The 27557-nt window shown below is 36.3% G+C and overlaps 2 protein-coding genes across 4 annotated transcripts; one reads left to right on the top strand and one right to left on the bottom strand.

Moving 5' to 3' along the window:
* The first annotated feature begins 14383 nt into the window (after window positions 1-14383).
* Window positions 14384-17058, top strand: LOC120078107 (transcription factor GTE7-like). Of its 2 annotated transcripts, XR_005481920.2 has the most exons (4): window positions 14384-16018; window positions 16136-16349; window positions 16437-16574; window positions 16705-17058. XR_005481920.2 is itself a non-coding variant. In XM_039032323.2 (3 exons), the coding sequence occupies exons 1-3, from the start codon at window positions 14666-14668 to the stop codon at window positions 16493-16495; spliced, it is 1626 nt and encodes a 541-aa protein (XP_038888251.1). In that variant the 5' UTR covers window positions 14384-14665; the 3' UTR covers window positions 16496-17058. The 2 variants fall into 2 exon arrangements, 1 of the variants encoding a protein (XP_038888251.1); XM_039032323.2 differs by having other exon boundaries at window positions 16437-17058.
* A 935-nt stretch (window positions 17059-17993) lies between these two features.
* On the bottom strand, window positions 17994-27030 carry LOC120077774 (DNA polymerase V family). Of its 2 annotated transcripts, XM_039031790.2 has the most exons (9): window positions 26783-27030; window positions 25633-26253; window positions 24931-25056; window positions 24599-24796; window positions 23620-23847; window positions 22386-23510; window positions 21797-22084; window positions 20379-20835; window positions 17994-19323 (listed from the first exon to the last, which is right to left on the bottom strand). In XM_039031790.2, exons 2-9 carry the CDS (start codon window positions 26224-26226, stop codon window positions 18479-18481), a joined length of 3861 nt encoding a protein of 1286 aa, XP_038887718.1. In that variant the 5' UTR covers window positions 26227-26253; window positions 26783-27030; the 3' UTR covers window positions 17994-18478. The 2 variants fall into 2 exon arrangements, with proteins under 2 accessions (XP_038887718.1, XP_038887719.1); XM_039031791.2 differs by lacking the exons at window positions 25633-26253; window positions 26783-27030 and adding an exon at window positions 25240-25377.
* Window positions 27031-27557: the final 527 nt, after the last annotated feature.

The raw sequence follows: 27557 nt of genomic DNA, 5'->3' as shown, positions 1-27557 counted from the left end.
CCCATAATAAAATAATTGTTGAAAAAGAATAACTATATACAATTAATTTACTTTGCATTAAACCACTCAAACAACCAATCAGTTTTAGCAAAAAATTTAATGTACCCTAAGTGACATCTAATTTTTGCAATGATGTTTCAATGAGGCAGAACAAAAGTCATCGTATGGTGATCAAGTATCCCTTCACTGAAATGTGACACTCTCAACCATTAGATAGAAACAACACCTTGTTACTGTGACTAACAGTCACCATTGTTCGGTCTAGAATCTGTTAACTTGTTTAATAATTCTTGTACGTGTAACCCCTCATTTTAGGTTCTAAAGTCCGCCCCAATGAGCCAATCGTAGGGAAAAACTGATTGGGACATGAAACTAAAGCAACCCTATCCATTTCTGGAGTTTGAATAAAGTGCCATGCAATTCTGCCATCCTTTAGGGGGACACCCACGATGCCACGAGGCGATGCATGAAACTTTATTTAACCTACTGAGAGAGACCGAGGGATGTGTTGTCACACGTCCCGCTCCCACTTACTATAAACACTCTCTCTATTAACCTTGTTATTGACCTACCCAAATGCGACCCGTAGGGGGACACCCATAGTGCCTCAAGGCCGAGTGTAGATCTAACGGTGTGAATTTAGAGAGAGAAACGTGTAGAGGATAAAGTGAAGTATCATATACCCCATTTTCCTCCAACTGAGTATTTTACCTAGGGTTAATTAATTTAGGAAAAATCCAACCATTGATTTTAACTAAGTGAACGTTTAATTTGCTCAAAACAACACTTGTCTTTGATGATTAAACAATTTTGATTGAAGTCTCATTAAACTCTTTAATAGACTTTAATCAAACTTGCATGCATGTAACAAATCTATCTAATTCACTTTTCCAGGTAGGTTCCCAGGTAGGGGTGCAACATTTCCATCAACTTAAGTACCCCAGCCTAGACAGAGCCCCTCTTAGACAAAAGGTCCCTTATAGATACATTTGTTACATATTTAATCTTTTATTAAGAATTAATTTAATCCTATGATTAAAAGATTAAACTAAGATTTCTAATCTTATTAGAAATATGAACTTAGGTCTATCTCAATCATATTTTAAAACAATGATTCTAACCTAAAGTTTGCATGCAACTCTTAAGTATTGATTTTAATTCTAATTTCATTTAGTTATAACGATTATAAATAAATTAAACAATTAAAACATTCATTGCATGTTTGACATACTTTAGTTAATCAGAACATTTATAAATTAGTCTAAGGTAGTGTCATGCTTCATGCAATCTTAATCCATTACTAACATATTTAACAATTATATAACAAGGTAATGAATCAATTTATAGCATACTTCCATACATTCATTCAACCATATATTATAACAATTATAATATAAATGATGTATGGATACGTATACTAAAACATTTTATTATATGATGCATGAGTATGCTATATAATTTAAATCATGCATATACATATATTATAAAAAAATTATAATATAAAATGATGCATGAATATAAATGCATAATCTATGGTGGGTTTTTAAACTATATGACATACAATATGGCATATAAGAAAAAACATACATCATATATATATTTAAAAACTAACAGTTAATGGACCGGGATAGGACACCTAAAAGGAACTTAAAAGCTAATTATTACAAGAATAAGAGTCATTCGATTCGAAACAAGTGAACCAGGTATTGAACCGCCCGAACCGAACCGCCCATCATGGAACTCTCTGCAGTGATCATGTAGTAAACATTGTACTAAAAACTACACTAACTTGCTACATGATCTTGTAGCAAAGGCCACACGATCGTTTAGCAAAAGTTACACGATCATTTACCAAAAGCTACATGATTTGGTAGAGATGCTTTCTTCCTAATCGATGCAATGCTTTGAAAAACCTCTTTGAAGCTCACCGGGAACAGCAATAGTGACTCAAAACTTTAAATACAGACTCTATTAAAGAAATATGCCCAAAACAAGGGCCTTTAGAAACCAAATTTGTAAAAGAATAAAGCCTTAAAACTAAATATCCTGTCCCGAAACATACATCAACAAAACCACATTCATCATAAAACTATTCATCGCATGAATCATGAACAGAATGCAGAAATGTCAAACCCACCAGCATTGTAAAATTAAATTCAATAAAAAATGGGATTTGGGATCAATAAACCAACAACTTGGATCTAATACCAATTGAAGGATCTCATTGAAGAGAACATTGAGTGGAAGCAGGATCATCCCAGTCTCCATTTTTTATAGAATAAAAATTGTTACAGAAAAGAAAGCAAAAATTATGCATTTACATAAATTATAGCATACTCATAAAAAAATAATACTTAGGGTTTCAAACCCTTAACTCTAAAGACTACTTCAAGATTCCCTCGAACTGACAACGGGCACTACCACAATGGCGACTTTGGTATTCTCAGGTAGAGAACCCAGGAGTGGTGGGCTCTAACTATTTTGGAATAGTGGGGGAATGATTTGAGAGAAGATAGGAGGGAAAATAATTTTTCAGAAACTTACCAAGAGAAATATTTTCTCCGTTCAATAATGTATATCTTTTTTTACTTCCTTTCTCTTGACCAATGATGAAAGAGACTCTCTCCTATCAAGTACCCATAAAACTAGTGGGTGGAGAGAAAAGAGGGGGAGAGTTGTAACTCCCTCCTTTATTCAAATAAATTAATTTTAGTATATGAATAATAAAATTAATTTATATAAAATAAATATTTAATATATATAAACATGATAACTAACTTATCATAATATATATATATATATATATATATATATATATATATTAAACTACATGTTATATCAAATATAGCTAATAAGCTATAATTTAAATATTGTATCATATACAATATAACCTATAGTTTATTTTCTCTCGCATATGGCATTTAATATAAATCAAATTTATATTAAATTTAACAATTATGAATCCAATTCATATAATTAATATTTGAATCTTATTCAAATATTTATTTTCTCTTTCAGATTCTATAATGTATTAAATACATTATAATAATTATATCATATATAATTAAAATAACTTAATTATATCATATATAATACAAAAATTAATTCTCATTTAATCCTATTGAGCTACCAATGGGACCTAATGGACTTGTAGTTTGAAGCTCCAGCAGTATATGAATAATTAATCAAACTCTTTAATTAAATTATTCACCATCCATTAACTGTCGGGCACTCCACTAAAGACTGACAGCTGCACTCTTCGCACTACAGATATATTTTTGTGCTCATTGAATATAACCAATCAACAATACGATGACCTTTCACAAATTGCTCGTAAGTACAGGAGGGCCAAAATTACCGTTTTGCCCATGTAGTTACATCTAACTTCTTAAGTACCACTGATCCCTCTAATGAACAATAGAACATAGTCCAACTATGACTAAACCCCTTTCGAGCCAGGAAAGGGTGTGGTGCCACATTGTTCAAGCCCCGGAATCAGCCTTTAAGGGAGCAATTTATCTACTTACCTTGACCTCGGGGAATGAGTGAATTCCTTCTTGTGTAGCTGTGTTCCCAGCTCCTCAATTAGATGAATCCCCAAAATTGTAGGCTTATTGAGTCGGCGATTTGGCCACCCTCGCCCATATAAATCAAAGGACCCTTCATAGGCAGGAGTTCACAACTCACTCAGGATTTAAGTCATGTTACATATGGTCATTGATAACATGCAGAAATGCATGTCATCTTAGGCCTTTTACTTAGAATTATGAAGATTGTTAGGCAGAATATGTGTCGATCATGATAGGAATTCACGAGAATATGAGTTTTCATCGATCAGCATGTTGAAACTCAGCTAACCCATTACTTTGCGTTAATTATGCGTTCAATGTTCTATCTTTGTAGCTAATGCAGGAAATGAACGCAAACACGAAAACCGAACCACCGCATAGATGATCGCATGCGGAGAAGCTCTCCATCACAAGGCAAAATGCATCGATCAACGCATGGGTGTTGTGGTGATCGACACATGCGTCCATCGCATGAGGATTGCGCTCGTCAGGCGATTGCGGTCATCATGTAGAGTTGCGGTATTAAGCGAATGCGGTCATTGAATGATTGTGGCTGCATGACAACACAACTAATGGGATCAATGCAAGGTAGGTGGAATGAACGCATCAACGCATCTACCTCGAGAAAATCCAAAGATGATGTTGACATTTCACCTACCACACCGTTAGTGGTAGAGGATCAGAAAGGACGAACGCATCGAATGTCAGAGTCAAAGCAGTCCAATTAATGATGTCGGCAACCTAAGCTCTATAAATAGAGGCCAAATAGCTTAAATTCAATCATCCAGAGATTATCCCTCCACCGGGGATTTTCCCCGCAATCCAGAAAAAACGCATGAGAAGATGGTTGATAGTTCTTCACCTTTTTCATCCATTCCGAGTGACGATCGGAGCCTTCGACCGGAGCTAGATCTCGAGAGAGTCAGCTTCTATGCCCATCCATGGCACCACCGGCAGCCTTGACGCACATCCGCTGGAAGCAAATCTTTGCTTCCAGTCGGTCATTTTCTTTCCTTTCTTTTCCTATATTGTATTATATGACATTTTGAATTAAGGAATTAATACAATTTATTTTCAATACACTTCTCTGCTTCCTTCAACTCTATCTCCATCTTCTTGCTTAGCATCTTTACTTTCATTGCAACACTTAGTGGGATTGCTTGGGTATTACATACTTAATCATGTGGATTAGGGATATGAAGCATGTAGCAACCCACCGAGAGGTGTGCGTTGTGCGAGTGTGTGAGTAACCTTATTTGCTTAATGTGAAGCTGCTGCAATGTCTGTCTATAGGCTAACGCATTGCTTGTCTATGAGTGAAGTCAGTAACAATCAACTGCCCATGAGGGTAAGTGGTTGGACGTATTAAGCAAGGTATGTGTTGTTTACTAGGGATAGTAACAATCTTGCGTCAACCAAGTTCATGCATTTGTCTTGTCTTATGTTGTGCCCAACACCCCTTTAGAGCTACTCGAGAGTGAGTCTAAAGAAAGAACCTAGTGACTCAAGAGAGCTAGGTTAGAATCTAGACTCAAGAGAGCAAGATTAGATCGGCATAAGCAAGAGATAGGGACTTAAAGATAAGCTTTGTTTGTCAACACTGCATCACATGCACCCTAGGAATAGGAATGATGATATGTGGTCGCCTTGTTTGTGTATCATCGCATAAACAAGAATTAAAGGCTTATGTGTAAGCCCTATAGACACCTCTACACATACATCGCATGTGTTCTAGCATTAGAAGTCGTAGCATTTGCACTGGGAGGTGGTTTACTATTGTATGAGTGTTGCATGATCGCATTAGTTTGCGTTGACTAGAGTTGCCCTTGTGGTCACTCTTAAGAGTTGCAAAGAAAACATCTCCACATTTTATCTATTTTCCATACATTTATTTCATGTCAAGGTTTGTCGCATCGCTATCTTTTATGCATAATTCTTATTGCATTATCTGTTAGATAGGAGTAGGAGTAGGATTAACATAACAATATCCCCTCTATTCTTTTATTCAACCGCCGCATGCACAATCACCACAAACATATAGTTACAAGTACCTATGTTCGACCTCAGATTACCCGAGAAACTTGCGTCCATGTTATACTTGGCATGAACGCAAGAAAACTTGTGGCAGGACGCATGGTCATCGCATACATTTATTAACGCATATTCATTCCAACGCATGACCATCGACGCATGACTATCAACGCATATTTTAGGAACATGCATCGCATACCGCGTCCAAGGGAAGTTAGTTGTCGAGTAAAATTGACTTCTAATTTCCTGTCATCAGTCATTTTGGTGAAATGTAAGCCTCTATTATGAACAGCTTTATATAATGAGACTAAACATTTCGTGGTTTGGCCTTATACAAATTCATTTGAATAGAATATCCTCGCTCACATATGTATACATGAATGGTTAGGATTAGATCATTTGTAGCACTTTACAATAATTGTAATACCTACAAAGCGGGTCATACTCATAGTGTCACAAGGACAAGGTACCCAGCCTTATCCATCTACTACAGACCATTTAAGTTATCACTTAAATATGATCCACTCGTATGTCTCTACATACATGTTTAAGCTATAAGATAACCTTGGATATTAGTTTATTGGTTTGTGGTTAATGCAACTAAAATATGAATAAAATATCATATATTTTATTAAATAAACAATGAGTTTGTTTAAAATATTTACAAACTATATGACCCTACGAGATTTAGGACATCAACCCCAACAGTAAATTCTTTGGCCTTAGCATTTTTTGAATGACATCGATCTTATATTGGTCTATCTCGATCCCACAATGTCTTACAATGAAACTGAGGAACTTTCCTAAGGTCACGCCGAACGCGCACTTGAGAGGGTTCATCCTCAACTGATCTTTTCGCAGGCGATCAAACACAACTCTTAAATCCCTCAAGTGATCTTGTCTTTTCTTGGACTTGACCACAAGATCATCAACGTAGCATTTGACATGTTTGTGCAGCATATCATCAAACACTTTTTGCATGGCACGTTGGTATGTAGCACTTGCATTCTTTAATCCGAAGGGCATCACCTTATAACAATATATTCCCTTTGGAGTTCGAAAAGTCGTCATTTTCTCATCTGCGAGAGCCATTCGTATTTGGTTATATCCAGACGACCCATCCATAAAGGAAAAAGCCTCGTGCCCTGTAGTCACATCAACCATGATTTCTGTGATGGACAATGGAAAATCCTCTTTTGGGCATGCGTAATTTAGATCACGAAATTCTACACATATGCAAAGCTGTCCATTCTTCTTTTTAATAGGAACAATGTTAGCTATCCATATAGGGTATTTGACTTCGCAGATAAATCCTGCTTCAATCAACTTATTGACTTCAACTTCAATTTGAGGAATCAGCTCAGGTCGAATACGTTTGTTGAGCTTGTTTAACTAGTTGATACCCTTATTTAATCGCGAGATGATGGATTGCTACTTTTGGATCAAGCCTCAGCATCTCTTTGTATGACCAAGCAAAGATGTCCCTATACTCAGTGAGTAAACTCAAGTATTCACCCTTCTCCTCACTAGAAAATGATGCACTAATGAAAGTTGGGCGTGGTTCCTCTTCTATACCAAGGTTCACTTCTTTAATTTCATCTACAGTGGATTGACCACCATCTTCAAGTGTCTGCGGGATATCCTTCATATCTTTTCCAGACATGTCATTTTTCGACTCTTCAACGACAAAAATGTGATGATATGACGTTTCACCTTCCTCTTGTTTTAGACTTTCATTTTCAAGATTAGTGAAGATGGCATCACATCTTTTTACTTTTGATGAGCCTTTGCTCGTATTGAGAGAAACAAAGATCTTTCTTTTCATTCGTGAAGGCACATAACTATGAATTTCTTTGTCGCCCTTCGTTTCATAAGATGACTCCTCACTCGATTGACCTTTGGTGTTTGTGTGCTTAAAGCAACGTTAGATTGACGCGTGGGATATCAGCTCATTCTTCTTTACAGTTACATTAGGCACATTGTTACGAATTTCTCATTCTCTTTTTGTCCCATTGGACCATTTCTTGACAGAGCAACTTTTGACACCTTGCTTGAGACACTAAAAAATGGACATCTTGAGCACTTTCCCATTTCTTAATCTTTCAAAGGTTGATGGTTGTGTTTCCCCTAGCGTTTGAAAAATAAACTCTTCTACCTCTGAAGGCATGTTCAACCTTCGAAAGGCCGATCATCGATCGGGGCTAGGTGTCGGACATTGACTTCCTTTCTCTTCTACTGTCATACTTAATCTTTCAAAAACTAAAGCACGTGCTACAGGTGGTCAAATGCGGTCAAAGGCTAAAGTTCTTCAATCATTACTCTTCTTTTCTTTTGCATCATCGACCTTCTTTGCAATTATATGATTGCTATCGACCATCTTTCCCCTCAACCTTCTGGTTATACGAACTGGCTCTGATGACTTATATCTAAGTCCTTTTCTCGATGCAAGTATAGCATGTTCTTTCTATAAAAGCCCCTTCTGGGTCGGAGAAATCTCAGGCCGCTCATAGATCTTTAAGCTCTTAAACTCAGTGTGAGTTGCGAAATCATAACCTGCTTTTGTTAGCAGCTTGTAAGCCTTAGAGCCGAACCCATCTCTTGTTCATTTTTCAGGCAGATTTACATTTGTCAAGTCTATCTTCGGTTTATAGATCTCTTGTTGCATTATCTTTATGAATGGTGTAACAAAATTCTCTTTTAAGATTTGAATTTCACCAATCGTCAATCCCTTCGAGTATTCCAAAAACGGTGACTCACCCTTCCCACGTCTCGACATAGGAACATAACACAAGATTGGAGGGCTCAAAGCCTTTTCTCCCTTTAAAATGGTAATCTTTGTAGTGCTAATGGATGCCTCACTCTCTTTAGAGTTAGAGACAGTCGTCCTGTCGCTTTCCTCTTTCCTTGCATTGGCTTGTGACCTAGCTTGATTTCACCTCCATCCTTTATCAAATGGGTCTCCATAGGCATTGCTTCGTCGATGCCATCATTCTTCAAGTAAAACTTCGTGTCTGCGAAGTAAGACTCGGTTTCTGAGAATGGATTGGAGTCCGCTTCAACTTTCTTAATGCCATCTTGAAAAAACTTGAAACATTGGTGTAGCATTGAAGATATCACTCCATTTTCATGAATCCAAGAATGACCCAACAACAACTTATATGTGTCTTTGAGTCTATGAAATGGAACAATGTCTGGGCCTTCAGGTCGCCGATGAGAAGTTCTAAGTGTATCATGCCTACCGCCATCTAGTTTCCTGAGTAAACCCTTAAATTACTAGCTTGTTGTTTGACAGTTCTTCCATCAGGATGCCTAACCTCTTCATAGTTCATTTCAACATTATATTGACAGTTGGTCTATTATCAATGAGAATCTGACCAACCCTTTATTCTCGAATTTATCCTGAGATGTACAATGGCCTATTATGAAGTTTTGATCCCAACAGCAAATCTTCATCTGAGAAGCCTATAAACGTACAACAAGAGGCGCATGTACGCATCACAGAGGTTGGAGTGCTAGATGCATTTAAACCTATCAACGCGTCGATGAGAAACGTCTTAGTTGCTGGAGGAATTGACAACAAATCATTTACGTTGAATGATGGTAAGTCTTTCAATTCTTCCACCATCTCCGAAGAACTTAGAGAAGCATCCTCACTCTCTGTCGTACTGACAACATGATATGCAACGACTTCAGTTGCTTTCTTTAGAAAACTGTTGTAGAAGTTCTCTGGAAAGAAATCTGCTAGTGTCACTTGTCGCCTGGGTCGAGAAAAGTCCTCATCTTTCTCCTCAACAAGTTTAGGCTTCAAAGACTTCTTTTTTTCCTTTCCTTTTCGAGTTTTATTCCCTCTTATATACCTTCGATAGAAGTGCAACTTTTTTTTTATAGAACTCGACTTCCATTTCCTTCGACGAGTCACAAGGATCCACCCCTCGTTGTCATCATCATCGACATGCTCATCTTTGTTGTTAGAATCTATCTTCGAGTTTGCTTGCTGAAACCGAATAACTACCGATTCAAGGGTCTCAAACTGGACCAAGCTTTCTTTTTCCTCATAAATCATAATTGATGTTGGAACTTGAAGTCAATATGATTATTGTGTGATTTGCTTGAGCTACTTCATCCAGATCCGACTCAATCTTCTTTTCACGAACCAACCTTAGAATCAGCTCCTTCAACACAAAGAATTTTTTGACTGGATGGCTAAGGACCTTGTGATACTTGCAGTAGTTAGAAGCATCCAATTTTCCTGCTTATTCCAGTCATTTGCATTCTGGCAGCTAAATAAGTTGCTTTTCTAGCAGTTGCTTGAGTATATCCGCAACATCCGAATCAGGAAACAGATAGACCTTTTCATGTCTTTATTTTAGAGTCAGGCGACGTTTTTCACCTTCATCATCCTTCTTTTCAACTTTTTTTCTTTTCCCTTGGAAGAAAATTTGAACAGGGTCATATTAACGACCATTGATTCTTTTGTGACACTCTTCACAATCTTTTCGGTGCCTTTTGCTTCCTTCTTATCCTTTTTTTGCTTTAGGGACCAGGAAATCTTTAGTTCCCCTATTGGTGATACTCAACTCCATATCATGGGTGCGAGTCGCCAACTCTTCATATGTTCGGGGTTTTACCCCCTGTAGAATGTAAAGAAGTCCCCAATGCATGCTCTAGGTGCACATCTCCACAGTAAATAATTCAGTGAGTCTGTCTTTCTTGTCAAGACTTAGAGCTCTCCATCAATTGATGTAATCGATGGCCAGCTCTCCATTTTGCTACTTAGCATTTGTCAGTTCCATCATACTAACAATACATATGGTGTTGTAAAAGCGATTTAGGAACTTTTTTTCGAATTGCTCCCAACTATCGATCACCTCTAGCTCTAGATCAGTATACTAGTCAAAAGCATTTCCTTTCAGGATTCGGACAAATTACTTGACTAGCAGATCTCCTCTTGTCCCCGCGTTCTCACATGTTTCAACAAAGTGGTCAATGTGTTGCTTTGGGTTGCTTTTTCCATCGAATTACTAGAATTTTGGGGGTTGATATCCAGCATGCATCCTTAAATTGTCAATTCTTTTAGTGTATGGCTTGGAGTACATAAGAGAAGTCTGAGATGGGCCTCCATACTGAGCTCTAATGGAGTTGGTGTTCATGTCCTGCAGTTGCTACACTGACAAAGAGGCAACAGAAATTGATTATTGTGGCAAATTTTCCTGCAACACGGTTTTCCCTTTGTCATGGGTCTTGTCTGTAGGAGTTTGGCTCAACTCAGCAGTTTCATGAGTCTGTATCTGATCTCTTAAAGCAACAATTTCATGATCCCGCTCCTCAACAACCTTTATCAGAAAATTAACTTTCCTCTCCATCTCCACCATGGCCGCTTCGGCTGTTATGTTCGCCATCATAATAGACATCACATCGAGGTGTGATTCTTTCCTAAATCGATCGAAAGCAGAAATAGAGTTTTTAAACAATGGATTTTCCTTGATGACGATCCCACCTTTTGGAGATCCCGTCAACTATTCCCAAATTCTCTTCAAGCAGGACCTTGCTCTTGCTCTTGCATAATTTCCTTTAAATGACTGTGGGTAACAGGTTGTGTTGGTGTTGCTTGTAGCAGTAGTTTCGAGTGAAGCGTTGAGAGAGAGATGAGGGGTAGAGAGGTCCCACTGGGCGTGCCAATTTGTTCATATAAGGTTTCTAGAGAAACTTGTTTCATGAAGTTGAACTTGAGTTAATGTTGATGTTGATTTGATGCAATGTGGTTCGATCTCCAGTACTTGATTATCTTATTCTCTCTCAGTTGAATGCGTACGCTTGACTTGAAGAAACGAAGCGCGTGAAGTTCTTAAAGTCAAAGTCTTAAAAGGGTCTTTGTATCTTCAAGAGATTTTTGTCTTCAAGGAGTGTGTAGCTTTAGGAGCCTAGGAGTCTTCTGATTGTTGGAAGAATTCTCTCTAGGCTCTCTGAAATGTATAATTGATGACCCCCACAAATGAATAGAACTTTTCTATTTATAGAGTTCTCAGGTGGACTTGGCGGGTTTGGGCTTGGGTTTGGTTGGTCCTCGGACTTGACCCTTGGGCCCATTTAATTGGATTTGGACTTTCTTTGATATTTAAGTCAAATTAAGCATATTCTTGAGTCCAATTTAACTTCAGCCCAAAATTTAATTAGACCAAAATAATTAATTTGATCCAACGATCAAGACAAAAACACATGGCATCATCTGGATTCGTCAATTTATGACTTTAATTTCTTCTTAGGACACATGTCAACTTTTAATTATTCTCAAGTTCAGTTACTTGTAATTTCATCATTAATTTGGTAAATGACGTGGCAATTTGTGATTGGTCCAAAATTTCTCCTTCAACAATAATTATAATTAAATGTGTTCAAAATATATAAATGTTATTCTATAAGCTAAAAGTTACAATAGAAAAAATATTGTTGACCAGAAACTTCGACCAGTCATAAATTGTTCCATCATTAATTTAAATTAATTATGGATAAATATGAGTTGTAAATTTACATTCGTTCTCGAATTAAACTAAAAGACATAAAAGGTGATAAATCAAATGACACCACTTGTCCATGTCATCTGTTCTAGTCAAATTACGGCACGTGGCGATTGGATTTGAAGCTAGGTTAGCTTGGGACTTACTAAAATGGATTGGATCAAATTTAAATAAACCTATTAAAAGGTATTGGATTAAGCTCAAGCCTAAAATTTGGCTCGATGTCAATCAAGCCCAAGCCCATAGGATCTTCTAAAACTATATAAATAGGGAGGCCACGCATTCATAATTTAGAGATCCATTGAGTCATTGTCAATCACTCAGAGGAATCAAAAGTCAGAACATTCAGCTAGGGATTCAAAATGTAGAGATTCATCGAGTCATTATCATTCACTTAGAGGAATTAGACGCTAGAACAAAATATTTAGTCAAGGATTCAAATTTTAGAATTCATTGAGTCATTGTCATTCACTTAGAAGAATAAGAAGTCAGAACATTCAGTTAGGGAGTTAGCATGCAGGCATCCATGGAGTCATTGCCATTCACTTAGAGAAATCAGAAGCAGAGCCTTCCACCAGAGTCTACAAGAGTTAGAAACTAGAGAATTATATGTTTCAGAATTCATAAGATTCAAAGGCTAGTAGATTTCAACAAATTGATCTCCTCCTCACAATTGACAAGTTGAAAATTTAGTGTGTATTTGAAATACATTTTTAAGTGTTTAATTTAAAAAAAATAAGTCATTGTGGAAGAAATTAGAGTGTGGCAACCACTCAAAATAACTTTTCAAGTGTATTTTAATGAGTTTTTATCAAAAGTGTTTAAATAAAAATGAATTCACTTTTTTCTCAAGTCAATCCAAACGAATCTTTAATCTCCTCAAACTCATGAAAAACCTCATAAGTGGATCAACAAGCCAAACCCAAGTTGATCAACAAGCCATAAGTTGATCAAGTAGATCAACAAGCCAAAGGTCAATCAAAATCGATAAACCAGCCAAAGGTCGATCCAAATCGATCAACAAGCCAAAGGTCAATCATCTAATAGGGGTGTTCAAATAATCCGACAACCCGAACAATCCAGACTACCCAACCCAAAATGTAAGGGTTGAGTTGGGTTAGTTTTGTTCTTGGGTTAGATTGGATCGAATTTTTCGATGTTTATTGGATTGGGTTATGGGTTGACTAAAAAAAATTAGGTTGACCCAACCTAACCCGAATTATATATATATATATATATATATATATATATATGTGTGTGTGTGTGTGTGTTCCTCTTTATTTAAAGTTTGCAATAAATATCATAGATATTTGGTATTTAGCATTTGAATTTTATAAGATTTTAGTTATTAGTCATGTGTTGTATATAAATATACATATTTTTCATTAAAAATAAAAAATAAGTTATAACTCAACAATCCAACCCAACCCAACTTGAACTTTATTTGGGTCATTTGGGTTGTCAATTCAACCAACCCGAAAATTTGGATTGGTCCAAAAAAAATACCATCAATTCAACCAAACTCAATCCATATACATCCCTATCATCTATGAAGATCAACAAAGTTAAGAATTAAAGTTCATGCACTCGAGAGAAATAATTATAGGATAAAAATTATGGACCAACTTAAACTACAAATCAATAAAATTAAGTTTATTTCCACGAATCAAATTTTCTTTCGTAATCTAGTGTGAACAAACATAATTTAAAAATAAATATTGAAAACAAAATCTTTATAAATGAGATCTAAAACAACATATTAAAACATTAGAGATCAATGAAAACAAATTTGAAAGCCTTGTAGATCCAAATAAGATTTTTAAACCTCAATTCTAAAAACTCAAAATGAAAATTTTCGAAAATGTATTTTAGAAAATATCCCGCGAAAACAGAGAGAGAGTTAAAATATCATCCCAAACATAAAATGAATATTTCATGGTCCTTTCCAATACGAATTTACCCAATTACCCCTCCAAATTTCCACAGTGTTCCAAACGCGTCCCCACTAGACTCCACGTCATCAACGTGTAGGACCCACTCAACATGAAACGCAAATGCACCCCAAATTCAAACGATTCAGAATTCGCCACGTACCTAAAAACCCACGACATCCACCGTCCATTCCAGCTCATTCGGTCAGTCCACCGGGCAGCAAGCCACAGAGTAACCACTGCAAGATCAGTTAGCCGAGTATCATCGACGGCTATCATTCTGCCCGTAAAATTTACGGGCAGATCATCACGCCTTTAAATACCCCCTTACCCCCTTTATTGTTCTTCGTAGCTCGCAGAAATTAGGGCGAAATTGTTTATTCTCAAACCCTAATTTCCATTTTCTTTTTTAGCTTTTGAAATGTTTTTTTTCTTTTGAGAGTTTGGATTTGGCGCGCAGGTGAGAAGAATCGAGAGCTCTTTGAGTTTGATTTTCCCGCCTTCTGTTCTTGTTTGATCCATCATTTCGATTCTGTGTAAAGAAATCTCCTCGCCGGCGCTTCATCGGATCCTTATTTTTGTAAGGAACGGTTCATTAGGGTTTTGGGTTCTTCTTTTCATGGCGTCTGCTGTTTTAGCCAATCACGAACCTAGTTGGCCAACGAGCGAACGCAACGGCAGTGGCGGAGGAGTTGGAGGAGGAGCGTTTATGGCGAGAGTTCCGTTCTCAAACCCTAAATCTAAACCTAATATGAAAAAGAGGAAAACTAATGGTGAAATTAACAACTTTCATCAGATGGGTGAAGAAATGGGCAACGTAACAACTCTATCTCCTTCAGATAATGGATCTTCCATCGATCGTTACCATGGATCTTCGAACTTACAGTACAACCAATATGTGAGTTTCAATATAACTTCGTGTTCTGGGAGGGATTTGTTTGAGCTGAGGAAACGGTTGTTGGGGGAGCTTGAACAAGTTAGACGAATCAAGAATCGTATTGAATCTGGGGACATTGGTATTGGACCTAATTATTTCAAGAAATCTTCCAAGATCAAGGGATTGAACAAGCGGCCGAAGGTGCCACCTAGTTTTGGCAGAAATTTGCAGGTTCCGAATTCGTTTGAAGGTGGGAATCTGATGAAGACTTGCGCTCAAATCTTGAACAAATTGATGAAGCAGAAATATGGGCTGATCTTCAACAAGCCGGTGGATGTGGTTGGGTTGGGTCTTCACGACTATTATGATATTATTAAGCATCCTATGGATTTAGGGACTGTGAAATCTAAACTGGCTAAGAATTTATATGGCTCGCCTTTGGATTTTGCTGATGATGTTAGGCTAACATTTAACAATGCAATGATGTACAATCCCAAGGGTCATGAAGTTCATGTATTGGCTGAACAGTGGTTAGTGAAATTTGAGGAAATGTTTCTTCCTGTTAGTAAGAAGTTGGGTGCACTGAAGCAGCCAGATCCATATGAAGAGGAATTGCAAGCCAGTTCTTGGAATCATGTTGAGGTGGAGAAGGTGAATTTCAACTCAAATGGGAACAAATCAGAAGAAGTAAGAGTACCATTGAGCTCATCAAAGCCTCCTTCGGTTCAATCACCAGTGAGAACCCCATCGCCAGTGAGGGTACCACAAGTGAAGCCAGTAAGGCAGCCAAAGCCAAAGGCTAAGGATCCCAACAAAAGGGATATGAGTTTAGAGGAGAAACACAGATTGGGAATTGGATTGCAGGGCTTGCCTCCTGAAAAGATGGATCAGGTGGTACAGATTGTGAAGAAGAGAAGTGGACATTTGAGACAGGATGGGGATGAGATTGAGCTGGACATTGAAGCAGTCGATACCGAGACCCTTTGGGAACTGGACCGGCTGGTGACGAATTGGAAGAAAATGATGAGCAAAGTCAAACGGCAAGCTCTCGTCAATGACAATGCAAATGCAGATTTGAATAAAGAGAATAATGAGGTAAAAAAAAACCCTTGACTATACATACTTTTTGCTTAAGGGTATGTTTTATTTTCCTTTGCCATGTTGCTGGTTTATCTGATTGGATTTGTGTACTGTTTTCCATTTTTGCTGTAGATATCATCTGCAAATGAGATGAATGAGGTTAAAACAGAGGCGAAGAAGCTTAGAAAAGGGGATGTGGCTGAAGAAGATGTGGACATTGGGGATGAGGTGGTACCAATGGGTGGTTTCCCTCCTGTTGAAATTGAAAGAGATGCAGTTGCTCATGCTAGTAGTAGTTCTGATAGCTCTAGTAGTTCAGGGAGTGATGATTCTTCCTCTTCAAGTGGTATGAATAATGATTTGTTGTGGGTTTGTGAGTCTGAATTATAGAGAAGGTTCTTTTGGCTAAATCATTTTCAATCTCCTCATGTAGGTTCTGATTCAGAAGGTAGCTCCTCCGATAGTGATTCAGATGGTGATGGTCAATCATAGGGGCCCATTTCTGCAAGGATATAGTAACAGCTTTCTGAACTCGCAGTCCACTCAATCACATCAGTATCAAGATTCTGAGGTATGGTGAATAAAAAAACCAGCTTCTTCATCATTATTGTTGTTACTGTCAGTATTCTTCATCATGGCTGGAAAAAATAGGGGGGAACAGATTTCCAGGCTCTTATATTGTTCAGTGTTGTGAATTTCAGATGTGAAATGTGAAGTTTAAGTTGGGGCTACTGATGTAAGGAACGAACAGGATTTTGGAACTTTTTGACCTTTGCACTTCTGCTGGCCATTGCTTTATATCAGAAAGGAATTGAGAGAAATTGTAGATGGCACGAGTTTAGAATGGAGATAGATTCAAGTTTTTCTTTTTTCTTTTGATTTTTTTATTTCTTAAAAGGTTGTTTCCTAGAATGTACATAATCAAATTGTTAATTTCCCAGATCGTATATATTTCCCCCTTTTTTTTGTGAATTGAAATTTGTTGTGTATACAAAAAGGAAGAAACACAAGATCTTGTTTCTCGAGTATAATTCAGTTCCAATATTTGAACTGCTTTTTCTTTTCTTTCTTTCTTTCTTTCTTTTCTTTTTTTTTTTTGGCGTCATAATGGCAAGTCTTTGTTCTCTAAATTGGCAAGACTTTGTTGTAAAAACTCATTAGATGATGAAATTCAGATCAGATCACAACAAAACGGATAAAGTGGTTCAATTTTACCCACGTCTTCAGTTTTTATTTTCAGTGTTATCAAGAATAAATAACATATGAAATTTGAGTAGTCCCAAGAATGATTTCTATGGAGAATTTTATACGCCATTAAAAGTTGGGTTCAAGAGATTGTTTTTATGTGTTTTTAAAAATTGTAGTCAAATTGCAGAAACTTTTGAAAACCTTGTTAACTTGATTTAGATTTCAAACACGTTTGAAAAAGTTGAAAATTGGAACTAAAAACTGAAAAGTTGTAGGCGCTCTCAATCATTAAAAAAATATCTGAAATTGAAGGGTCAAAACTTGAATATCATTATTTTTATAATTATTTTACAAAACCTAGAAGCTTATCCTAAAGATCATAGGAAATTCAAACAGGACTGATTCTTGTTGGCTAGTTAATCAATGAAAAGCAGTTCCACAGAGCAAGACAAAAAATCCAAACATTCAAACTTAAAAAGTTGAAAAGAAGAGCATAAAAATAAACTCCACTGATTTGGCAAATTTGCAGCCCAAGTTAGTAGTCAAATTCCTCATTCTTTGAAGTAAAATGAATACATATATAAAAGACATCTATAAGACCTACAATATTTTAGCAGCAAAGATACATCTATAAAGAGACAAAAACATCATCTAAAACTTCAGAACAACAAATTTCTTTTTTGTACTAAAGCCCATTTGCCAAATGCAAAGAAACTATGAAGAATGGGACATCAAGGATCAGCCGAATGATTCTTTCAACAATAAAATACACGACCAAAAAAAAAATCCAATCAAAGTGGTATTGAGTCAAAAAATGAAGAATATAATAGCACAAGACTTTACCAAAATTTTTCAACATTGAGTTTGTGAACTAATAAGTATTAAATATTCTATGCGTTTAACACTGTTTAAAATAAAGAGATCACGATTTTCTGGGAACCAACAAACACCTGCATAGGGTCGTTACCGGTATTAGAATGTTGTATTTCATTCAGGAACGTCTCAAAAGTTTTGTTCTCGAAGCAGAAATCTGAATCTTCATGCCATTTACGACGTGCAGAGCATGTTCATCCAATGCTTTCCTCCTCCATCCATCCAAGTTTCCATCTCAGTTGTAACAAGAAAGCTAACTGCATTATGATAACTTTGCTTCTTTTTTAAGCCAAAACGAGTAGATTCTCCAGAAACTTTCTAGTGCTTTGGTTTACGACTTCACGAAAGTTCACAAGAATAGAGTAGGCTGAGTCTGTAGGAAAAATCATTCAGTTGTATACTTTGTTGCTATTATCATTCTTGAGGCTTCACTTTACTGAACTGCTTGCCAAGCTGAGCTTCGCATACAGCTAGAGCTTCGGGAGCCAAGCTTGAAAGAAAAGACTTGTTAATTTTAAGAGAGGATACGAAATGGCAAATCTTGCCACAAAACTTCCGTATGTCAGCTCGCCGGGCCTGCTTTTCTGGCATATTCGTCAGTAACTCCTTTATCAAATTGCATAGTTCATGAAGGAATTTCTCCATCAGTTCCTTCGCCGCATGATGTCCATTTTCAGAAGACATTGATGATTTTATTATATCAATTATTAGATCTAGTCCTTCAATTCGCCGGAACTCTGAATTTGTGCTGACACATCTTTCCAGAAGGGAACTGTAAAAATGATGCCCAATCCATGAGCACCTTCTAATTATCTCTTTCAGAAATTTCCCCTTTAGCTGAGATTTTTTACTATGAAAATAACCCACCACAACTCTGTCAAAAATATCAAATACTTTCTGTAGTTCAGACTTGGGCAATTTTTTTGCATCAATAATCTTCAAAATCCAATATGCTGAATTCTGACCCAGGGAAGTGATCATCTTGTAATGATTCCTCGATGCTAACTGCTTCCTTTTTGAGACATTTCCAGCAGATTTCTTTCTCTTAGGTTTTGATGCCAACTTTAGGTTCTTCTCCAGCAAATTTTCAAGCGTTGACATTTGAACTGCTTCTCCCTTTGGATAGTCTTTTGCTTTGAAAATCTTCTTTTGCAAAATTCCCCATATGCGCTGTTCAAGCTGTTCGCTACCTTCTGTAGTATGTGGGTTAACTAATACCTGAGCCAAATTTGAGAGCACTAACAAAACATGTGGCTTACCTGTGCCCCAAAAGATGACAAAAAGAAAAAAATCAGATAGAAACTCATACAATATCATTACTCCATGAAGTGGAATATTGAAGATAAACTCTAAATATTGTTTAACTTGTCAGCACATCCATGGTAACTGAAACATTGATCTAACTTGTCCAAAGGCGAAAATTTTTCTAAACGATAATATGATAATACTACTCTAACATGGAGAATCAGACTGCTCGGGATTTCCTCAGCTTCTAGGTGTCCGTAAACTGATCAAAGTCAAAGGAAACTATCTGTGTTTCGCTCCAAACTTATCTTCCAGGTGACTATTGTGCAGACTACAACTCTCTCTACCTCCAGATATAAGCCAAGGACTATAATTTAAATGACCCCTGACACCTTGTTCAATAAACATTTGATTTTTATTTTTAGTTTTTGAAAATTTATTATGACTTCTACCATGAATTTCTCTCTTGTTATATCTGTTTTCGAAATCTAAACCAAGTTTTGAAAACTAAAACACAAGTTTTTGTTTTAAGAATTTGGCTAAGAATTCAAATGTTTACTTTAGATTGAAAACCATTCGTAATGAAATTGGGAAGAAACAAGCACATTATCCAAAAATAGAAAAACTAATACCAAAATTCATATTATTATCATAATTATTTTGTTAAACAAATTTTATTGATAAAAGATGAAATCGTAAACAAACAGGTGGCCTAAATAAAGTTAAAGATCAGTCTTCCCTAAATTAGGAATTTAAGATATTCTACGAAGATCCTATCCAGGACGAATATCAAACGTATGGAACATTAAAATAGAGGACTCTGAAAAAGAAACTGTCGTGTAAGTAAGCTAATCCAAACATGGTCATATTATATCGGTTTAGTGCTCTGGGGGATTATTAATAGAGTCCATATATGTTGTTGGGTCCCCAGGTGGCATCCTAATTGTGAAATAACTCAAGTGTCAAACGTGGCCAATGGTTTTCTTTACATCTCTTCTTAAATCCAACAATGTTTTCAATTAAGTTTCATCCGCACAAGTCCCAGAAGATCCAGTGAAAAGTAGCATACCTGGATTTTCATGCAAGTAAATTTCCAGAAGTGACAGAACACGAAGCTTGAATAACATAAGCTGAGACTGAGCGGTTTCGCTCCCAGCCTGATTTTTACGATCTTTGAAGATTTGGGCAAGATAAGAATCCATTCGAAACATTGCATCATCATCCATTCCTCCATCAGACTCAGAATCATCAGAACCATCAGAAAGTTCTTGGCCTACTTCTCCAACTCTATCTATGGCTTCAGACTCATCAGTATGTTCATCACTATCACCTGTGTCACCAGTTTCATCTTGATTAATTTCCTCATCTTCTTCAACATCAAGAAAATCTTCATCCTCATCTTCATCCTCATCATCATCTTCATCCTCAGCATTGTGATGTCTAGAAGGTTTCAGATTTTTTTTGACAACCCTCAACATTCTCATCAGCCCATCATCAGTGATATCGCCACAGAAATACTTGAAAACCTACAAGACAAGCCCAAATGAAGTTAGATTCTCTCATCGATTAATAGAATACAGACCACCTTCAGTTATTTTCCTTAAGGATAATGCTTAACCTATTCAATTAGAGAATTTCCCATCGATTATATTTTGACAACCATATATCCAAATCAAGGAACGAAGGAAATCATAAACCCAAATAAAATGACCATCAGGTGTACACAATCTGACATGTGAGCGTGCAACCCTTTCTTGTGAGAACTATGGTTTCTTTGTCAAAAGATGAACACAAAGGGAAATGGATGAGGTATTCCCACCAAGCCAAGGGGATTACGAAATCTAACCAATTGTGATAGATATCCCTATCAGTATCAATGTATCATCAGTGAACACCAAGAAGAAGCAAAGATTTTAACTATATCCCCAAAAACATCTTGACTGGTCCCCTCCCCTCGAGTATGCAACACGTGTGTATGTACTTTAAATGATATACCAAGAACAATAATATGAATGATGTAAACTAGAATATTTAGCCTGCATAAAGTTGCTAGTGAAATATAAAAAGGCTGGAGTATTAGAATATTTATTACGGGGGAGAATGCAAGAACAAAAACGTATCCAAATATGGAAAAACCCCTTATGAGTATGAACATAAAGAAAAGAAAAACACTGGTGTTTGAAAAGTATTTAAAAAAAAAAAAAACTAGCACTTGCTATTAATACAAAGAACGTGCTTAAATGAGGTAAAGGTCAAAGCCTAAGGGACGTAAAATTTACAAAAGCTCCCAAAATATTTACAAACAGCGAATTCAATTTGAGACAAATCACTAAAGGGGAGTAATTGCAGAAATCCTCAAAGTTAGCAATGCCAATTTTTTTCAATATGATGATAATTCCAACCATCAAATGCAAAGATATAGCTTGAAGCAGAAACAACTGTATTTAACTAGTATACACGATTTGCAATATTCTGCAATGCACATACCTGCTCGATGGCAGACCTCATGGGTGCTGATGACTGTGGTAACAATGAAAGCAATGTGTCAACAAGAACGTCCATTAACTGTGGTGTTCCATCGCCATCCAACTCATCGTCTCCAGAGGAGCCTAGTAGATCAGCAGATGAAAAGGCTTTCTTACAACATATAATTAATTCAGTTGCAGCTTCGGTAAATTCCTCTGGTCGAAGGAGCACTTGCAAAAGCAACTGGATGAGCAAGTACCTTAGTGCATGTAATTTGTTTGCATCAGCACTTAAACCGTAATTCCTTTCCTGACACCAAAGTAATATTTATTTAATGATACCATAAATTAACATTTACAATTTTTTTTTTTTACATGTACAAATTTGCATGTTTATTCTCAAATTAAAAGACAAACTGTAGATCTTTAATCCTTAATATGATATAGGGTTTTAGTTTTAGACCAGTCGAGATTGAGAAACAATTTTGGATCATTTCTTCAACTCTAATTGTAAATTTCAAACATGTTTTCCAATTTAATAGTTTACAAAATATTGCTAGCTTACGGTTAATATTAATTACATTACAAATTTATTTAACGTGGAAAGCTACCTCTCGCCATAACCTGGTTTCCATCTCTTGCAGTTTCTTGACTGCATCTTCATCCTCATCACTTAGGCGACGGAATAGAGAAACTGAAGGAATGTTGCGTAACGTACCGAGAAACTTCATAAAATAAGAGCCGAGGTCATTTGGCTCAAGACCATTAACCAAACAATGAGATCCCTCTCCCTTTTGAGAATTCGACAGTAACAACTGCAGTTGTTCAATACACCGCATGCAAAGAGCACTAGATGTGGGAGCTTTTGGCCACTTAAATTTCTCCTGTAGTTCAAAAGAGGTTACTTCTGTGCCAAGTGATGCGGTGAACAAACCCTGAACAGCTAGAAATTTCAAAATTTCTTTCTGCACCCGGAATTTTGCCTCAGGTTCCAGCTTCAAGTGTTTCACCATACATGGTAGAGATTCTATAATCCAAGTTCTCAAAAAATCAGAGTTTCCCATTGTTCCAGTGGAGTCCTTGTCCTCAACTGAACCAACCTCTGAGTTGTCATCAGTTGTTTGACTCTGATCTGAAGGTTCCTCTGATGTTTGACTTTCATCCACAAACATGCTCATCAAGTTCTGAATAAACAGAAAGCAACCTGATTCTGTCTTAAACTCGGACATCAGGTTTTGAACTGCTTTTGTTCGTGTAATATTATCAAACTTGGCATTGCTATGCTTCTGTAAAGCAATAATGACAGCAACTTTTCTGCCATCGTCATGCAGTGCCCATTCAGATAATTCTTTTAGAAAATGCTGCACAACTTTATACAACCAAGAATCCTTTGTTGAAAGTATGTCCATCAGGCACTGAACAACTTTATATGACAGCATAGCAGGGACAAAAATTGTTGGCAGTCTTGGCAGGAGAAGAAGTAGAACATCAAACACCAAGTGCTTACGGTCATGAGATGATAGCAGAAGTGCTCCTTCGATTATAACTTCAAAAAAATTTTGGAAGTTTATCAGAATGTCTTCTTCAGAAGAGCCACTTTTACGATTCTTTTTATGCTTCTTCAATGAGGTTGAAACGGAGATTGCATCTTGAGTTTTTAAAACTGTATCAGGCAACAGAATGTTTAGCAGGACAGGCCATAAGCTGTGAACTCTGGGCTGGCAAAAAGTAGACTCCTGCCAAATATCACGCACACAAAGAAAAGATTTAAGTGATTCAATTCTTAAATATTATTATTACAATATAAAAGCTTGTAGAAAAAAGATGGATACTTCCAAGTAGCACCTTGTGACAGTTGGCTAGAGATGACAGATGATCAACAGAAAAAAATCTACTAGGATTGAATGGATTTGGTAAAAGTTTAGCAAATATTGAACAATCAGCAGAAATTTTTTCTCGTAATTTTAATGCCAACAGCAGTGCATCTGGGTTCCCAACTTCAGTAGCTGCTTCAAACCACTCTCGAATTCCAGGAGCTTCAAGCACATGATTCAATACTGACTCAGGTGTTAACTACAAAACCATAACACCATCATCAGCAGGGAAAATTTTAGTCGAGACAAATAAATTCTAATTGAAAAGCAACTAGGTACAGACCTTAGAAAAAGTGACCCAACATAAAAGTGGAAAAACAGGCGGGCAAGCACCAACACATTTACTACCATTTTGGTTATCTTCAAATTATTTCCAAAAATAAAATAAATTCTAATAAGAATGGAACCACTCGTAAGATAAATAAGGTAAGTCTCATTTGGTTCATATGAACGGTCAAGAGTAATTAGCACTAGTGAGTTCAAAAGAGGGCAATGTGTAATTTTTCACATTATACATAATGAAAATGACAAAAGCTAATCATTTTCTTTTTCTTCTTCTTTTTTGAGATAAGCTACCTGGAAGTTACTCTAATCAATCATAAGCTTTGGTTGAGAAGCACCAAGATAGGAAAATTTAAAAGCACTGTCTCAAAGAAGCCGATTTCATAATTCAATCGATGCAACATCATATAACATACATTCATAAAAGAAATGAAAACCAAATAAAATTATTTCTAAGTTATGTGTGTGTGTATGCGTGTGTGTGTTCGCATGCTGAACAAATAAATAAGTGCAACATTTCTCTTTCAAAAAATAATTGTCATGAAGACCATGTGCTCATTACCCTTTTTTCCCAAAAAATAAAAAATAATCTTCAAGTGAGGACATCTCTTGATCTAAAAAACTAAAAGAACTCCAAGGAAGAGCATATCATTAAATAGACGATATACCTTTTCTATCAATTCTAAAATAATTGAGACAGCAGGCTCTTGTAGATAACGTTTTTTAGCTGCGAGAGATATAAGAGCACCAGTGATTTCCTTCACATGTGAAGTGTTTTTATCAGAAGAGCATTCTTCAGTTAGTCTTCCTGAGTGGACAAGAGCCCCATAAGCAAACAATTGACCCAAAAGACAGTCTCTTGCTTCCTGCATTGCCATAAATAAGTAGTAAGTAACATTTAGAGAGAGAGGGAAAATAATAAAAATAAAACCCTTTAACAGAACACAGAAACCATATCATAAATCGATAGAATAAATCAATGTACATGACTCTGGATTACCTGGCCCTTCCTTGATGAAGAAACCTCTAACATATTAACAATGAGTTTCAGCAATGAGTCCACCTTGATGTTGGACTGTGTACTTATCAATGCAGTCAATCCTAAGGCAAAGCCCTGTCTCGCACACTGCAATTGCAATTCATAGCAAGCATAGGTGAAAAGTTAGGGTTGCATCAAATGGATAGAACTACTCTACAAAATCATCCAAGTTTTCATCAACCAGAGACACCACGATTTTTAAGGGAAAAGAAACAAATTGCTCTTGAGTGTTATAATGAAAGCCAATATGAGGAAAAACAAACAAAGGACCTGAGGAAAGAAGCACTTGTGCAGGCATTCTAGAGCAAGATCCATTGAAGACAAGAAAAACAGCCTCAGAAGTTATGAAACCATGTGATTTTTCAAAAGAACCAAAATTATGTTAGATTAGTGAATGGAATAAAATGAGAAAATCAAACACCCACTGCACTTGTAACTTTAAGCATAGAAATTTATATTGCTAATTTCATCATTGGACTTGTTTGAAATAAAATTGCTTTTGAATATTGATCATTCTTCAACATTTCAGCAATTGAGTTTATTTTTTTGCATTGGCCTAGAATCTGGAACTTGTACGAAGATAGTCTGGAATGTTATCCACTTATTGTACTACTAAAAAGATAACAGTGAAGGATGCTTTGGATAAATAATATCAAAACATACCTCTCTCGAAGAAGACACACCACGAATCAGTCTACGTACAGCATATCTCACAGATGGTGCACAATTATCCAGGCCATCATCCTTCTCAGCTTCCAGTTTTAACCCACCCTCAACCAAATCCTTATTTTCCAGCTTGTCATATGCTTCTTGAACCTTTAGCAGCTCAGTTGCCAAAGCTTCTGCAGCTGATTCTCTCACCAAAATGTCAGCAGATGCCAAGTCCTTAAAAACACTGATATGAAATTCAGGGAGACCACTGCTTGAAACAGAGACAGAAGATGGCTTAGTCTCGTCAGCTTTAGAAGTAACACTTATTTGTTTTTCCTTAGGTACTTCACTTTCCGAAATAGCTCGCTTTCTTTCTTTGTCAAATGTTTTCCTTTTCTTCTTTCTCTCCATTGGTTTCTCAGAATCGGGAAAGGTAGAAGAGGGAATATCCACATCCCCATTTTCCAGTTCAGCATCTTTCCTTTTATCCTTCTTCATTTTTCTCTTTAAGGATTTTGAAACAGCAGCACTAACATCATCCATCGGTGTATCTTCCTGGATATCCACTCCGTCTATGGAGTTACAGCCTGTCTTTTTACTACCCATTGTATAAAAGACTTCTCTTGATCTTTTCTGGTATTATAAAGCACAGATTAGAGTGTCACTATATGATGAACATATAAAAGAAACTGGAATTTTAATATTGCTCAGATTAAAAAAAAAAAAAAAAAAACAAGTGACAGCCACTATATGAACTAATAAACTGAAATCCAACTATATAGTCTTCTTCTTGTTAGGAAATACATTGTCATTGTTAATTTCTTAACTCATTACTGACAAGTTAATAGAAACATGAGAAAAATACATAAATTATAGAACCAAAGAGAACAGTAAAGGGAAAGGACGTTGCATCTTTTCAATTTGATTGGTTTTCTATTTCCTGATAAATTCATTTGTTTCAATATTCAACTAAACCATGTGAAAAGAAGGGAAGAAACCAACTCTAAATCAAAACAACGAGGCCACCTTTTTCCCAAGCTTTGATGAAGATAGTTATCACAACCCATATAAATATAAACAAGTCCACCATTCTTCCGTTAGAAAAATACTAATTAAGCTTTTCAAGCGGGAAGAAAGACGTAGATGGAGATTGGGAGCATACCCTTAAGAGTAAGAAATCAGTGCAACCCAGTAAAAGGGAGGCGGCGGCGGCGGCACGGAACGGAGAGAGACCCGACGACAATGAGCTGCTGAAAGGGAGTAGGAGCCGGCGAGAGGAAGAAGGAGAAGGAAAAGAAGGTGAAGGTGCAGCACGTGAGAGTGGGAGAGAGATGAAAGGGTTTAGGGTTTTTTCTCCTTTTTTTTTTTTTTTCCTGAGGTAGATGAAAGGTGCAAAACGCTAATTTTTTAGGCTTATTTTAATGCTAAATTAATAAATAAATAAAACCCTTGAACTTGGTATATTTTGTATGGAGGACTTTCGAAAGTTACAAAAATAATCTTAAATTTTTTTAAAACAATTCAAAAATATCTCTATGATTAATTTTAGATGAAAATCGTTTATGTTTCGTTTTAAAAATATACTTATTTTTTTACAAATGTATTGTAATTAAAGTGTGAGGTATGGGAATTACTCAGACCTCGAGGTTGATAATACAAACACCATGTCAGTTCAGCTACGTTGTTGTTGGCAATATATATATTAGTATATGAATGGAAACCATTAATATCTCCTTGTAAAAATAATTCTAAATTTTAAAAAAAAAACAAAGTTTAAAAATGCTCCTACCATTAGTATAGTGCACAAAGTTTTCTTGAGTTTGGAAAGAACCACTTTCAAAACAAATTATATAGATATCCTAGTATATATTTTTTCATATAGATACTTTCATTATTCTCCTATTTGTTCAATTCTTATCAAAATTTCTTATCAACCA

This window comes from Benincasa hispida, chromosome 5, assembly GCF_027475165.1.
Source record: "Benincasa hispida cultivar pf3 chromosome 5, pf3_genome.v1.1, whole genome shotgun sequence".
Taxonomy (NCBI): Eukaryota; Viridiplantae; Streptophyta; class Magnoliopsida; order Cucurbitales; family Cucurbitaceae; genus Benincasa; species Benincasa hispida.
Note: the sequence above shows the minus strand (reverse complement) of the source record. Positions and strands in the feature narration are given on the sequence as shown.